This window comes from Balearica regulorum, chromosome 1, assembly GCF_011004875.1.
Source record: "Balearica regulorum gibbericeps isolate bBalReg1 chromosome 1, bBalReg1.pri, whole genome shotgun sequence".
In the NCBI taxonomy this organism is placed as follows: domain Eukaryota; kingdom Metazoa; phylum Chordata; class Aves; order Gruiformes; family Gruidae; genus Balearica; species Balearica regulorum.
In genome coordinates, this window is record NC_046184.1 from 55,172,855 (window position 1) to 55,189,741 (window position 16,887).

General features: G+C 41.0%; 1 protein-coding gene across 3 annotated transcripts in view; it reads left to right on the top strand.

Annotated features, from left to right (window-relative positions):
• Positions 1 to 463: 463 nt before the first annotated feature.
• Positions 464 to 16,887, top strand: part of UBN2 (ubinuclein 2) — a 53,566-nt gene continuing 37,142 nt past the window's right edge. The window contains exons 1-3 of one of the 3 annotated variants that reach the window (XM_075750788.1): positions 464 to 947; positions 5,516 to 5,608; positions 11,465 to 11,566. In XM_075750788.1, coding sequence (XP_075606903.1) covers positions 486 to 947; positions 5,516 to 5,608; positions 11,465 to 11,566 — 657 coding nt within the window. In that variant the 5' untranslated portion in view covers positions 464 to 485. Of the gene's footprint in view, positions 948 to 1,166; positions 1,461 to 5,515; positions 5,609 to 11,464; positions 11,567 to 16,887 lie in introns of those variants that run through there. The other 2 variants (XM_075750796.1, XM_075750807.1) reach the window with 2 other exon arrangements.

Consider the following 16,887-nt stretch of genomic DNA (forward strand, 5'->3'; position numbering starts at 1 on the left):
TTGCCTCGCGACGGTTCGTTGGCGGGCGGGGGCGCCCCGTGCGCGGCTCGGGGCCGCCGGGAGGGTGACGAGCGGCCCGCCGGGCCGCGGGCCCTTTAAGGCCCCGACGGCAGGCAGCGTGCACATCGCCAAGGCAACCGGGGGCGGGCGCCGGCGGCCGCGGCGTGTAGGTACCGACGGCCGCGCTGACGTCGGCGGGAAGCTGAGCAATAACAACAGCGACGCGGGGCGGCGCGCCGGCGTCGGCGTCCGCGGTGCGCCTGCGCGGCCTGCGGGCCTGCTTCTATTTATGTGGGGGGGCGCCAAGATGGCGGGGGTGGAGGCGGCGAGGAGAACGTAGGGGGCAGCTCCGACCGGGCGGCGGAGGGGGGAGGGGAGAGGGAGGAGGAGGAGCCGCCGCCGGTGGGAGGGAGCGCGGAGAGCGGTGTCACCGAACGCGTGAGGCGGGGGCCAGCGAACGGGGGGTGGGGGGGGGGCGGCGGAGGATGGCGGAGCCGCGCCGGGTGCCGTTCATTAGCCTGTCACCCGTGAGGCGCCGCGAGGGCGAGAGCCCGGCGCTGGAGCGGGAGCCGGGGGGCCGCGAGCCGGAGCCGCCGCCGGCGGGCCGCGAGGCGCCGCTGTTGGCGCCGCCGGAGCCGCCGCACGAGCTCTCCCGGCCGGAGCCGCCGCCGTCCCGCGAGAGCGCTGCCCGCCTGGAGCCACCCCGCGAGACCGGCCGGCCCGAGCAGCAGCCGCAGCGGGAGCCCCCCCGGCCCGAGCCGCCGCCGCTGCCGCCGCCGCAGCTACCGCCGCCGCCGCGCCAGAGCAGCCGGCAGGAGCCGCCGCCGCCGCAGGAGGCGCTCCCGCTCCGCCAGACGGTCCGCCTGGAGGTGGTGCTGAAGGACCCCACCGAGGAGGGCTGCGTGGAGTTCAGCTACCCGGAGCTGCTGCTGTGCGGGGACTCGCGGGTACGGGACCTCCCCTTCCCCTTCCCCCTCCCCTCCCGCTGGGCCGGGCCCCGCCGCGCTTCCTCCTCCCCGCCAAGGGCCCGGCGGGCAGCTGCCCGCGTCCCCGGCCTTGCCGATAACGTTATCGGTCGCCCCGTCCTGCTCGGGGGTGGTCCCGGCCCAGCGGGGCGGCGCCCTGGAGGGAAGTCCGGCGGCCTCGCCGTCGTTGCGGGCTCCTCCTGGCGCTAAGGCTGTGCCTGTGCCAGTGGGGGAAGGGGATGCTTCGCACTTCTCGCCCCTGAGCTCGCCGAGGGCTCCCGGCTGGCTTTTCCCGGAGCTCCTGGCGTTTGCTGTGAGCAGGGGCGGGGGAGCGCCAGTGTCTTGTGCCCGCTTACCCCAGCTCTGCTCCCCTCCCCTTGCCTGCCCGGGGAGCGGTAGCGTTGCATCCTCCCTTCCTGGGAGCTTTCTCCGGCAGCTGAACGAAACTGTTACCATGCCGGTCTGTTTTCCGGATTGTCTGTAGGCTGCGTGCAGGTAAATGAGGAGTTACTAGCCCGGCTCTGCTACAAGCCTTAAGAAGCAGTGAAGTGAGCACTAGCAGACTTGGAGTTGAGTTTCTGTAGTCTTGCGGGGGACAGGGATGAATGAGACTTAATGTCGAAACTATAACCTCACCTGTAACTGTTAAGAACTTAAAGAAAAAAAAAAACCCTACTTTCCCTTTTCCTCCCAACCAGAAGATATTTGGTACTAAAACTACTTTGGGTTTTAAGGAGAAAAGCTTGTGCAGACAACTTTAAGAAGTGAGCAGCATTAGCCAATCAACAGGATCCAGCAAGTAGGAAGGAGACACGCATGTCCTTAAGCTGGTCACACTTAGGCCACTCATTCTTAAAAAGTTGAGGATACCAGTGAAGTTGTATTTGATTTAAATGGTTGTGGCTCCTCTTAATTCCAGTACACAATCTTAGAAAAAGTTTACATCTTATTGGAAGGGGGGGGGGGGGGCAAGCAAGTAGCTACTGCTGAGAAGGTTATGATAGCTTTGGTGATAAAAGCAAACCTCAAATTGGATTTTTACATCCAGCACAAACTGGAGAATGGTTAAAACTTTTGTTTTACAAACCAAAGTCTTTCTAGGTGATGATGATGCCATAACTATACTTAGCAGCCTGCTCACTCTTTTGTTCTGTAGTAGGAGGGATGTACACAAGATTGTGTTCAAATGTGGGAGACAGAAAAGTCAATGACTCTGATTTTAATCTCTCTGAGATATTCAGATGCAAGTTAAAAGGTTCTTTCTGTTCATCCTGTCCTACAGCTGTTGTGGAAAAACAGTGCCAGTTAAGATTCCTCTGAATTGTTGTAGCATAAGCATGCTGCTCTATGAAGTGCCATCTCCCTGAGCAGTTCCTGTATGAAGGTGAAAATTGTGTTCGTGTTTAGAAGTGGTTCAGTACATGGATGTTGACTTTTTCCCTTTGGCAGTTCCCAGTTCCATAACTGCCTTTTTCTGTAGGTTAATAATATGTTAATCACATAATCAGGGAAAGGTGGCTTTTTTTATGTAGTTCTGATGCAAATTCCATGTCTTCTGCAGGGAGGGAGGGCAGGTGGGCGTTGATTTAGGGGATTTTTGGTACAATTGGTATCAGAGACTGCTGTGAAGGTAGAAATAGTGATAGGAATGCTTTATAAGAAATAGTGTGTGTTTTTCAGCTCTGTAAAGTCCAAATTTAAATGAATGGATCATAATGGTCTTGCTGGACTCTGTGGAACAATCAGCTGATTATGTAAACCAGGGTCATAAATTGTGATCCCTTTAAAGCAATTATGGACTTTTAATCTTGTTTAAAAACTGATGTGTACTTGGCCTGTCAATTTAACTTCTTGCTTGCTGTATGGGAAGCTGGAAAAGCTACTCTGATACAGTAGGGAGGACTTAAAATCATGTATTAATCAGCATGGAGAGAGAGGGGAAATGCATTTTATCCAGCAGTAAAATTAGTGCTTGGTGGTTTCTTCATAGTTAAAGCAAATACAAGAGGAGAATTTGCTCTGTGCGATGCAGGAGGCTTACAATGACAGAAGTCTGTCTTTTATGCTGGTCATTCTCAACAAATTATGTAACCTGTTTAAAGTCCTAAAATAGAAAAAAATTGTGAAAGGAAAACTGATCGTGCTTGTGGAGTAGAATGACCATGGTGATTTATACTGGTTAATGCAGCAGGGAAAACTACCTTGTTAAAATGAAGCTTGACCAAGGAACACCCACTTTCTACTACTTTTCTGCAGAATATATGAGTTTGCTATTTCCAGGTAGGTAGTAAGTAGCTGCCAGTTAATGCTGTGATTTTAAGTGGAGTTTTAGATTTCCAATTTTTTTGTTGCTTTTGTAGTGATGCAGTTTAAAATGAACAGTTCATATAAACTTAATTATGCAAATTGTTTTTGTAGGGTGAAGATTGAGTTTTCTGAAAGCTGTTGTTGATTCTTTATCCCTTATAAGAAGTTGCTCATTAAAGTTCAACATTACAGAATTAGAAACTTATCTATCTTGTAGTGTTGCTTGGAACTGGAGCAAGCAAGAAAGGCTCTCCAGAGGCAGGTTGTTCTGGGAAGGCAAGGAGTGGTGCACAGGAATATTCAAACATTGCTTTAATAGCTCTCTTAATGAAATAGTAGAGAATCCCAAAATTGATTTGACAGGATGAGTGCAACTTCTGTTTGTTTGGGGTTTTTTTTATTCCAAATTTGGTTTCCTAGCCTGAATCAGAAGCTAGTGGAACTGTTTGTTAGAAACTCATGCTGTCCTTGTGCTGCTTTTTTGCCTTGATAAAGAGAACATCCTTTGATAGGATTGTTGGTAGAGTTCATCTCGGTAGGAATTATTTATGTAAAGTTTTTGGGTGTGAGTAATGAGTTGGTGTGGTTGAAGAGTTTATTTGCCTCTTAAATGGTCAGAAGTGAAAGTGTGCTCCCTTTTCTGTTGGTGCAGTTGAAGCTTGGTGTGTAAATCTTAACTGAAAATGCCAAGTTGTCTTCTGTCAAGCAGACTGTAAAGGTGCTGAAGTAGCAATCTCTTGGAGTTACAGCAAAGTCTAATACAGTTGTCCATCAGAGCTCTTAGAACCTGTCAAAGCAAAGACTTACTTGAATTTGCGATTCCCATAATGCTTAACTAATCAAAGTGACAGTCAGCTACAGCTTTGAGAGTTGGGTGGAGAGAGGCAAGTTAACACTTTAGTACTAAATTTTGCTTGACCTCTGGCCTTAACCTTATCCTTTCACAACTCAAAACCCCCACATTTGCCTAGCAGAAGGTGTGGAATTGATTTTTCCCAGCTAAAAGTAGGGAAGACAGTGTTGCATGAATTGAGCAGCATTTTATATTCAGTTATGCCTGCAAGAGATGTGTATGTAATTTACTAGAGGTGTCAGGATTAACTATAACATCTATTATTTTTTCTAAGTACTCGGTTTAGAAAATATAAGAAAATTATGTGGTGTTTGCAGTTTTGCTCAGCTTACCTTTCTCATTACATTGGTCTTGATACTACTGAGCTATTTTGTTATTTGGTTACCATATAGTCAATATATTGGCTATTCATACTGCAGAGGAAGGATCTTTTCTTTTCTGAACTTAGTGTTGCTTTTTATTCTGTCTTAGCCTACCATAAATCTTCATTTATTCATTAATGAGTGGTCCATGTGCAGTAAAGTTAGTTGCTATTTATAAAGTTCTGTAAAATGGAACTCCATTCCACTACATTTTAGCATTCTAGTACCTCCCCCTTTAGACAATTACTGTATTTTGTGAACTCTAATTTGACAAAGGTAGGCCTGTTTTTATGCCATGTGTTATTTAAAAAAAAAAAGCATGATGTATAGCCCTGATTACTGTTCATTGACTTTGTGACAATGAAAACCTCTTTCTCAAAAAAAAAAAAAAAAAAGAGGGGGGTACTTCCTGCTTATTTGTACAGCTGGAATATTAAATCTCTGTTGTCCTTGTGGCTGCCATAGTGGCAATCTTCTGCAATTCATGCTATGATTAGTGAAATTATCTGAAGAAAAAAATAACAATATGAGAGTTAAAAGAGTTACATTAGTTATGGTTGTAACTTACTGAGCTTTTTAGTTTTCTGGCTGCTTCCTTGCTGATTAACGTGCCAGGTACCAGGTACATCTTGTGTATTGTATCTGGAAGGATCCTTCACAGCGCCAATAAGAGGCATCAGTGGAAGCAGAAGTGAAAAGGAGTTGTATTTAGAGAGTTCTTTCTCTTTGAACCTCAAATGGCTGTAATTCACTTATGCTTATGCTTTCAGTTGAGCTTGTAGTGAAATGCTTGGGAAAATATCAGTCTGACTCTTTCTGTTAACTTTTGTGTTCTCATTAGAAGAAAAGTAACAATGATAATTGAAAGGGTCAAACTGATTTTTAGAGGATAAAGTATTTGGACTCTCTGAGTATAAATTCTGATTACTTAGTCACCAGAACATTGTTTATTGTTATTTAATAGGGTTTTTTTTAGATGTACTCTGTGTGTTTTTTTGGAATGAATATTTAACTTCTGCATTTTTCAGAAGAAATCGGTTCACTCGGAAGATCCGTTTAATGACGAACAACGTGAGCGGCATGAAGTAGAAATGCTAGCGAAGAAGTTTGAGGCAAAATATGTGAGTTACTATACCTGTATTAAAATATACAAATATTCAACAGTGATAACTTATGATGCTGTAGAGATGTTAACATCAGCTTTTTTGCCTGAATAGTGTTGCTAATGTAGTGTCAAGTGACTTCTGTATGTTTTGGAGCTGACTGTCTCATTTCATTTAAGCAGCTTGAAGCTGCTACAAGCTTATTAGACAAGTCTACTAAATAGATTCGTCTATAGGATGTTATAGCTTGTGAAGCTATTCTTGGAAAAGCTTCCTATATAAATACAACTGAGCAATAAATACAGGTCAATATTCATGGTAAATACTGTGCCAGAGGAAAGAATTTTTATGTGATGCTGTTGTGCACTATTGAACAGCTCTTCTGTTTGGGTTAAATACTGATGAATCTTTGTGAATTTCTGACTAATTTGGAATGCTTCCATAGGAAGTTATTGTTGAATTCTAAACTCATCTAGTAATGACTTATATTATAGTTGTCAACTGCCTAAATATACTCTGCTGACGCCTGAAAGTGTAGCGTGGATCATTTGAACAACACTAGATAGTAACATAAAGAGGCCTTCCCTAATAAATTAAGGTAGAAATCAGAAAATGTTGACTAAAACCACACCCAAACAAGTCTTTAAGAATTCATATGGGTAGGGTTGGGTGATTAATTCAGAGCCGGCAATCAAAACTCATCATCATGCTTAGGCACGTTGATATTCTGGATTACTAATAGAGCACCTCAGTAATAAAGAAGGGAAACAAGAGCAGTCATTTGTATCTCTTGCCATTAATATACATATTAAAATCTTTCTTGTCTGATTTATTTGGATTTTTTTTTCCTGATAAACGCAGATTTATCTGAGTGCCCAGTCTATACATTCTGTAGAACTAATTACTATTTCAGGGCATGTTAGCTGTGATGCGTAACAAAAGAAACCCTTAAATTGAAAAGAATGATTTTCATCTTTTAGAGGGGTTGACAGAACCCAATATACTCAGTGAATTGAGAAGGCAGTTCCAAAACTGTTTGCTGTTCATTTGAATGATAAATAATTTTTTTGAACATGAGAGAAAAATGTTTCAACTGTACTTTTCTAGAAGACTCATTTCCATAATACAAGTTAAGGATTTTATAATGTCCTGAAACGAGTTGCTTAACTACAGCAGATGAAAGCCAGTGTAAAGCATGTAAAGCAATATATGTAGGAGGGAGCAGTAGAGGAAGCAATCTAATGTTACATATACCTTTATGCATACATCAAAGCTACACATGTACATTTATGGACAAAACATAGTGTGATTAGACTTATGAAAACTTGAGTTCGGTGATCAGGAGACGTAAAAAGGGACAAGTAGATACTTTTAACTATTAGAAAGCAGTAGGTAACAAAACCTGTAATTTTACGACACTTTAAATTCATGGTGCACTTGTATCTTGATTACTATTTGCACTTCCAATTTTCTTGGCTTTCTCTCATTCTCTGCTGTACCTTATGCCCCTCAGCCCCACAGAATTCTAGGAAGGGGAATGTCTTCTGTATGCAGAACAACTAACTAGGGTAGGGCCACTAAGCATGGAGGGTGGTGAGGGATTAATAGTTCTTGTGTTAGATAGTCTCTGTCCTTTCTGTTTTCCAATACAAGTACTATCAGTCTCTACCATCCGTGCTCGGAGGAATTGCATCTCTGTACACTGACCCAGTACAATTGCTCATGTTCTGACAGCATCCAGCCATCTTCTGATTCTTGTGGCAAGACATACGTTCCTTAGCTTAAACTAGAACAGGGATCCCCATGAAATAGATACCTATTCTCTTCTCTTTAACAGCACTTTAGTGTAAAAGTAATCACTGGTTGTATGAGAGAGTAGTAGAGGGTTTTTTCAAATTTGCAGGAAGTACTATATCCTTCTTAAACTAATTAGGTATTACTTATCTATATCCATTTAAAATGGAGTCAAACAATCTTTTTAATGATAGCACATGTGGCAATACTTTTGAGAAAAATTGATGCATTAAGAACAGTCTTCCCTGAAGATTTTTTTTACTTCTCTTCAGATAAATTCCTGTGCTCATAATCAAATCAGTACAGTAGTGGGTATATCTTGCAGATACTAAGAAAAAGCCTATGAATAAATACATTTTTGTAAAACAAGATGCATAATGTACCATTTATTTACTTGATTATTAAGAAATTTTTTTGCAATTGCTGCATGTTTTAAACACTAGCATGGTGTTTAAATGGTTTAAATGGTTCCCACTTTCATTCTTTTGATTACTGTTATTCGCTAGACAATCACTCTGTTGTAAAAACATGATATTGAATCTTGGATGATCTTGTACATAATGTAAGAATTTTTATTGGATCAAAACAAAGGTCCATCTAATGGATGGTATCATAGTCCTCTGACACTCGTGGAGTCTCACACTTGAAAGTATAAACAGAGTAAGTGTGCACTGATATTACTTCACTGTGCCTGTCTAGCAATCTGTGACTTAATTTCTCTCAAAGCCTGTGTGTTTAACTACCCTTCATTATAGCTTTCTGCCATAAATTTACCAGATCATTTTGAGTTCACTGAGTTTCATTGTGCTCCATGGCAGTGAGTACCATGATGGTTATGTCATATGAAAACATACTTTGTGTTTAAACCGGATGAGTTCACTTGGTGCTCTATGGTTTCTGTATTGTAAGAAGCAGTGAAATGTTTCCTGTTCTTCTGCATGCGATTCTGATGCTATCATCTAAATTCAGTCCTTTCATTCCTTAACATCCTTTCGTGTCTTATTGTTCTGTTATTGTATGGAAGCAGTGTTTTTTACCTTTAAACATCCCTGTTGCCTTACTGTTCCCTTTTTTTGTTCTCATTTCTTTTTTTAAATGAAAGGATATTAACGGTAGGATGCCCTGATTTATCAGTGATGTAATGATGACTTCTGGTTTTGTTCTCTGTTCCTTTTTTGCATAAGCCCCAATTATTTTCTTTTTTGACCGCTGTTGATTGAGTGAATGTCATAGAGCTGTGTGTAACAACTCCAGTGCTTCCTGAGCAGCATAACAAATTGGGAGCATACTGTTTATTTTCTTGTTTGGGTTGTACTTCCTTTGTGTGGATTACCTTGCTTTTATTGATACTGAATTCAACTGATGATTTATTGTACTAAGTTCAGAGCAACTGTGAGGTCTTTCAGCGATTCTTTAGTTGTCTTTTTTTGTTTACTGTACTCAGTAATTTCTGTCATCTCACCACACCCCCCAACTGTTAGCCCTCTCTATTACTTGTAAAGATGAATGAATACATGTTCCTTGGTGATTTCACTGATTACTTTCTTTGCCAAAATGAAAACTTATTCCTACACTTTTTCCCAGCCTTAAACCAGACATTAATTTGAGTGGACCCTCCCTCTTATCCCATGATAGTTTCTTGTCTTTAAAGATCTTGGACCTTTCTAAAAGTATTTGAACTACTGCTTCCTTCTACTAAAATTCTTTCCTGCTCTGGAATGTATGTTCTTGTGCCTCTGGCTCTGTTCTTTATACCTTCTGTTAACTCACCCAATATAGAGATCACATTTACTGGTTTATAGACTATGTTGTGGCCCTTGGAAAATTGCTATTTGCCATCTTCTAGTCCTGGTGGGCAAAGGTTGTTTAAACGTTAGGTTACATGCCACAGTTAATCTGTTGAACTCATATTTGAGTTTTCTGAATACTTGCATGAGTACCGTTTGCAGCCTCAGGAGCTAGACATCTTAATTTGCTCTAGTATCATGAGTGCTTATGTTCTGGGATACAAAGGTTGGAGGAACTCTTTTGGGAAATGTGAAAAGCTTCAGTGGTAAAACTTTCCTGACTGTTGTGTAGTAAACACCAATGCAGATAATCCCTTCAGTTTTTCTGCTTTGGTCTTGCATCCCTAACATCTTGATCATACAGACTTTCAACATGCTTCCTTAAATGCAACTAGGTAGAACCAGGCTTGGAAGGAAATTCTCTAACTGTACATACACTGGCTCAGATATTTTCAAGTGTCTGAATACAGGTTACTATTTTAATCCTGCTTTTATTCATTTGGCTATTATGAGACTTCTTTTTGGTTATTAACTTTGTTCTATATCTGCACTATGGTTTTATGAATAACAGGCAGTCAGAATGTATTGAGAATTTTTTTTAATGCCCATACACTGAAATCATAGAATAACCATTGCTGCAAAAGGATTTTGGACTCAAAAGCAAGGATGGTGATGGTTACTTGGACTTTGCAAGAGATGTGGTACAGAGGTGGATTGCATTACACATTAGTGAGATCAGAAGAGGTAAAGTAAAATTTATGTATTCTTCAGACAGCCTGCTGGTGCCTCAGTCGGAATCATGAGAACTACATAAGCCTTTGCACTGGAGTTTAAATAGAATTCTTAAGTGCTAACTTTTTTTCAGAGATATTTTTTCTTCTCTCATCCAAACTATTTTTTTTTAAGAAAAAAAAGTACCACTTGTTTTGGGAATGTGCAGTCATTCAGATATTTTATCAGATGAGTGACTGGAGGGGATGATAAGACTGATAGGAAAAGTTAGGGATACTTAGCTTGGAAACCTGATTTGAAATTAGAACTCAATTTTGAGATTTTTCTCCTAGGACTATTACATTTATTTATTTAATTATACTTAAGAGATTTCCTGTTTGCTTGCAAAAGCACATGCTTAACTTAGTTACAAACTTGAATTCTTGCAAAATATTTTTAAAGTGAGGGTGCTTAGATGCTTACAGAGCAAGGATGAAACCTTTGAACACTGTCTGCATACTCATAGTAACAAGTGGGTTGTGACATTTGGATGTCACAATAGAAAAGACTCATTCTAAACATGCTTAGAACTGTAGAGCACAGGCAGAGAAGCTTCAGGAGCAAGTCTTCTCAAATTTATGGGAGAACACCAGTTACCATTTTAGTGAAGGTGGTGCCTTTTGGAGAATTTTATCTTTTAAGACTTTTATATTGACAATATATAGGAGCTGGAAAACTAGACTTTATATCCTAAGTAGATTCCCATTTGTGTAACTGTAAGTTTAGATTCCCTGAATGTTTGAGCTGGGCGTGAGTTTTTACTTGACTTGATTTAGCTATAAAACTTTCACATGAGAGAAGCACTTACAGGTTAAAATGAAGTTTACCACCTCCAGGAGGTAAGTGAGCCCACAGACTGTGATGCAGATTCTGGCTTTAAGTTACTCAAGTAACCATTTCATGTCCAGTCCTATCAACTGAGGAGACTGCTCTTGCATTTCAAAGGATTTTATCTTAATATGTTTTTCTTCAGTTATGTTATATGAATGCTGTAACTTCTTGAAAACTCAAAGACACCATATCTGCCAGTACCTGATCAATATTGTTCTCTTTTGACTTAGATAGGCTTCATTTTTCTGTAGAGAAGCAATCTTGTTTAGGGAAACACTTTACTGAATGCTAGGCTATCAGTATTTTCCTTTGTAATGACCCTAACATACTGAAAAGCTTATAACTTTCTAAATGATCCCAGTCCTCCTGTCGCTAACAGTCCTATCACTATGTTTTAAAAACACAGGACAGTGAAACATCTCTAAATAGGATCTCGGTCATGCAGAAACCAGGTGGCTAATGAATACCTTTCAGGGGTGATTGTGGTGAGGCTACAGTAAAGCATGTTTACCAGAACTCATTCCTGTGTGAAAGTTTTTATTAAGTCATCTAGACTATATTCAAGGAAGCATCCAAGAAAGCAAAACTGCTAATTCCCTCCGTGACCATCCCTCTGATGCCTTATGTTTTGTAGACTTCAGTACATTGCTTCTCTTTTTGCCAAATGATACGAAGATTGCTTTGTTTTCAGGGTGGAAAGCCCCACAAACATCGGAAGGATCGCCTGCAGGATCTAATCGATATAGGTTATGGTTATGACGAAACGGACCCTTTCATTGATAATTCTGAAGCGGTAAGTAAGCCTCATCAAAGCAGCAACAAGAAATAAGACAATGCTTTTTTTTTATAAAGAAGAAAGGTAAGGGAAAATACTTTGTGCCCGTGTATAACTGGTATGGATCTAAAGGGCATGCTACTTTGGGAATCCAACATATGATGGTATTTGCAGTCTCATTCAGATATCATTATGCATTGCAGGAATTAAGAAAGCTATTGCTATATCACATAATTGTCCAGCTTTAGAAATTAAATTATTTTTATTTGTGCCCTTCATTTACTGTGGACTGAAATTACACTGGCTCCATTTCTTGTACTAGCTATCTGGATTATTAGTAAATTGTTGGTGTTAGGTTTTCTGCATTAGATCAGGATGCTATTCTGTTCTTAAAAAACAGAATAGGATGGTTATTCTAAACATTTACCAAATACATCTGAAAAACTTGAGATAAAAGTTTGGTTAAACAGCAGCATATTACAGTTTATTCTGAATATTTTTCAGAAATGAAAACACATCTCAAGGTAAAAGAAAAAGGTATTAGGTGCAGACAATATCAGGAGGTTTATAAGAGGGCATTTGAAGAGGTGATTATATGAGTTTATGAAAATGAGGAATAAGCTTGGAAGAAAGATTGGATGATATAAAAGCTTGGAGACCTCCTGTAGTTCTCCTTCATTAGATGTCAGGAAGAAGTAGGTGTACTGTTTAGTCAAGTAAAAAAAAAAAAAAAACCAACAAAAAACACCTGACACCTTAGCCAGCCTTCAGTTTCCTCCACTGCTGAGTGACACCGGACAGAACAGCAATGATTGGCTGCTCTGAAGAGGAAGGAACTAAAAGTCTGAGTGGGAGAGGAAAGATGATGAAAAGGAATTGTTGAGAGAAGAGTAAGAAAAGCACAGAAATGAAGTGCATTGTTTAGCATACGTTATGTCCAGCCTCCATTTTAATGTGGTAGTAGATCTTGGAAGTTACAAAATTTTGTGAAGAGCTTCTGTGAACACTGAGCTGTGATGTTTCTAGTGTGTAGATGTTGCAATGATTATTGCTCTTAAGGACTGTGTGACGCATACAGAAGGCATGCTGCAGAACAGATACCTTCTTGAGCAAAAGAAGTTGAGCCGTTAAGTACGGTGGATAGCAGGCTGAGCTCCTCTGTGTGTATTGCTAGTTTCGAAGTAGACCTGAAGGCACGTGAACAAGTTGTGTGAAAAGTGAGTTTGCTGTAGGTGCTTACTGTAGCTTGTATAAATTTGTCCTTTTTCTTGGTCTAGATTACAACTTTAGTTGAACTTGCCACTATTAAACTATCATTATCCCTCAGCTTTTGGTTGTGCTGCTGGAACAATATTGGGGCCCAAGCCTTGGTATGTCCTTTCCAAAGGTCAGATTCTGATCTTCAGCTCAGTAAGAACAGATGTGCTTCACTCCTGCTGAGAAACCACTTGAGCCTATAGGCTCATGTGGTTTCTCGCAGTTGCTTAAGTTAACCATCTTCAGTTTTGAAATTTTATGATATGGGACCCAAGTTGTATCTTGGTTTTTCTCGATTTATTGTGACCTATCACAGATCTGATATGTGATTTGGATAACTTTCAGTACTTACAGTACTGGTCTCTGTCAAAGATGTACGTGAGTGTAGCAGGGTTGAATGCTCACTGGTATATTAGTATTTCTCATACTGTGCGTCCTTCCAGTGCTGTTCCTCTTACCAGTAGCAGTTCCGTTAGATTTGCAGGAGCATTTACTTCTGATAGCTCTTGCCAGACCCCTTGCGAGAACATACAAAAGGCAGTTGTTAGAGGACCAGATGGTTGCATCATGTGGTAGCTGTGGAAGCTACTGGGGAGAATGGTGTATTCTGTAAAGATTGCTCTCCTGAACAAATCATTATGCCTTGTGTCTGCATTACAAATACAGACTAGTGAGAGGCCATCTCTGTTTTGGTTTTATCCCCATTTCTATATAGAAAAGAAGAAAAAAATGCACTGTGTGCCAGCTGCAGTCTAACTTGCTGTTGCATATCTTAAGGGTCCTGTAATGTAGGAGTTAAACAAAACCTCTCATTCGATCTTGGATGCAAATAGGAAGTGTTCAGAAGGAAAACTTACGTGTCTGGCTTGCTCATCTTCTGTGTGGCCAGCTATTAAATCACTGTGTACCCTGAGAAGTGTCAGAGCCAGGCCCAGCCCTGACTGACTTGTTTTTGGATGATATACTTTTTTTTACCCATAGAAAGCTGTAATATCCTGGGCACAAACACTTGAAAAATTAGTATGAGTGCCTCTTGAATTGCACCAGGATTGGCATCCTGTTGTCTCCCTCTGTATCTCAGAAAAAAAAATTGAAAGCTTCCATAGAATTTTAGTCCTTTCTTTGTCACAGGTGTGAAATAAATACTGGGCTTTTTGGTGCTGAAACAGATTTATTCCATAGCTTTAGAGATATTTTCCTTCTAAAAACAGATTTTGAGGTAATGCCATCAAATATTATTCAATAAACCAAACCAATAAAACTCTAAGCCTGTTTTTAGCAGGCATGGTAATTGAGTTAAGGAATTTTGCTTCCTTTGGATCCATTTCCAATTAAGCAATTTTGTACATGTAACATAGATGCCTACATAACAAATAGCATATGTAACAGAGCATTTGGGTCCTCCAAGGATCTGAGAAGGCAACTGTTCTGCTTGTTTCCTTGAGGGCAGGAATCAGGGTCAAGTGCAGGAAATATGCTAATGGCATGATTCTTGTGTAACAGATTTGAATGGGGCTGGAGTACAGACAGGTACAGGATGTGCTTTTCTGGAGGAAGGTTCTTGGCAAGTGCTGATAGAAGGGAGCTTCTTCTAAGCAAAAAGATTTTTCCTGTCAGACTCCTCAAGGTAGATCCTACCCTCCTTGAGGGTAGATTAAGGAAGACATTCTTCACTATGAGGGTGATGAGGCACTGGAACAGGTTGTGCAGAGAAGTTGTGGATGCCCCCTCCCTGGAAGTGTTCAAGGCCAGGTTGGATGGGGCTTTGGACAACCTGGTCTGGTGGAGGGTGTCCCTGCCTATAGCGGGGGCGGTTTGAACTAAATGATCTTTGAGGTCCCTTCCAACCCAAACCATTCTACGATTCTCAAGAGGCACTGGTACCTGCCCTGATGAAGTAGGGTAAATTTTGGACTGCTTAGTAGGCTAGATTGCCATTGTAAACGTTCTGTGAAAAATGAAAACCATGCATGAGATTCTTACAGATTTGCTTTCATTGTTTACTGTGGAAAGAATCAGTACTTTCCTACAGCATAGTAAAGACTTTAGCAGCATGGCTGCGTTAAGACCATCAAAGTCCTTGTGGCTATGGAGCACAGAAAAGTAAGGGCTCCTGAAGAGCAATTCAGTGGACTCAGACATGAAGCCAACTAAAGGAAAATACTGGAGAAAGGTTCTTGGGTACGTATTACCCGAAGTGACATTGTCAATTCCTACTTCCCATCTTCCTTCAGATTTGTCTCCTCTTACAGGAACAAGCACATAGTTACAGGTTGCTATTTGCTTTGGATGTATCTGGTATGCTGTTCGTTTTTTTTACCTTGCTGTCCTCCCTGGAAAACTTCTAGCTGGTCCTGTTTGGAAGAAGTGGCTTTTCCTCTCTGAAAGCAATTGCAGGCAAATTGGAAATTCATGCTTCACTCTATACAGTGGATATTTTTGGGTTGAGCATTTTGACTGTAGTCAGGGAGTCGTGAACTCTTCATTCCAGAAAAAAACGGAAGTCAAGACCATCTTACTATTGTTTCCAACTGCTATGTAGTGGTTAGTCTGATGGCAAGTCTTAATCTTTGTCTATCTTAATGGACCTCTGTGGCAGTAATATACAAAATGTTCATAACCTGCAAAGAAAGCTGTCCCTTCTCAGTGTTTCCACTGCTTTGATGTTGAAAATAGATTTTGCTATAGTGTAAACTGGTCAGAACTACATTCTTTGTGGAATGGTATTCCTGTATATTTCTGCTTCCCCTCTATTCTTTCTACAGTCACACACACACACGTACATACACATGCATATCAGCCTGATTTAGCTGGACTATCTGCTCTTGTGATGACCTGAATACCTTCCTGACAATGTAAGCTTTGTACAGATAGAGATTCTAGGGGAATACACTGCTCTGTGAGCTTTCTGTATGTAATACAGAACAGGGATCTGAAGTAATACATGGTGCTTAGTGAAAAATTACTGAATTTTCTCTTACTCAGAGGTAATAAGACTGGCACATCCAAAACAAAGACCAGCTAGCACTACCCATGTTGGGTAGACAAACGCAGAGGAAGAACCATCTACCTAGAAGTCTAAGCAGTGCAAGCTCTCTTTTGAAGCAGTGATACCCAGTAGCCACGCTGACAGGAACTGAAGCAAAACATGAATGCCAAGAGCAGTGGGAAGCTTGCAGTTCAGTACTTTGGACACCCAGGACTGTATGTCAATATTTAACCAAGTCTACTATATTCATGGTTCCACAGCAGCCTTCTAAACACTGGTGTAAGAGTCCTGTGCTGCTGGGTAGAGAAAACTAGCCTACCAATGGTTTCTCATACATGGGAAGTTTCTTCAAAACAGGTACTTCAACTTAAAGAAAAAACTTACTTTTCTTTAGCTACATCTTGCCTCAAGAATTCAGACCCTCTTAAATCACAGCCTTTCAAGGATTGTATGTTGATTTTAGTATTTCTGAACACATAGGTAAAAAGAGTTGCTCTTTTACTATCTGGGTTCCCTAGAATACTTTCCATAATTTAAGGGCTTAGTCTGCAAAAATTCTGTGTCATGGTATACAGTTTTCATACATTTTTCAGGATAAATTTAGTTTACTTCATCTTGTAATCTGCAGGCTTATTAAAGGTGTGATAGCTTTAATATCCCCTTCTCTCCCACCCTGGGTTCCACTCAAGAGTTCCTGCTGTTGTGATCGGAAACTTGAAGCTGATGGATTGCCAGAAAGAGCATCTCGTTCAAGATATCTTGAATATCTGATTTTTCCCCAGTGAGAATGGTATCTATTTGGGAATGTCAGAGCGCAGTGTGCTGATGGTAATTTTTACCTTTTTTTGTAGGGTTCTGGGCCACATGTTTTAGGCCAACTTGATGTGGTTCTCTCATCTTTCCTACTCAAAGGAGCTTGTTTTATGTGTAGCTATGGAGAGTAGTGTCGTTGCTTGAGAAAGATAAATGTCTTTTTAAAAAAAAAAAACCACCCAAAAAAACCCTATCAACCTGCCAATGTTAGAGGCATATACAGAAAAATGCTACATAGGATCCATTATTAAACATACTTTCAGGTTGGATTGAGAGATAA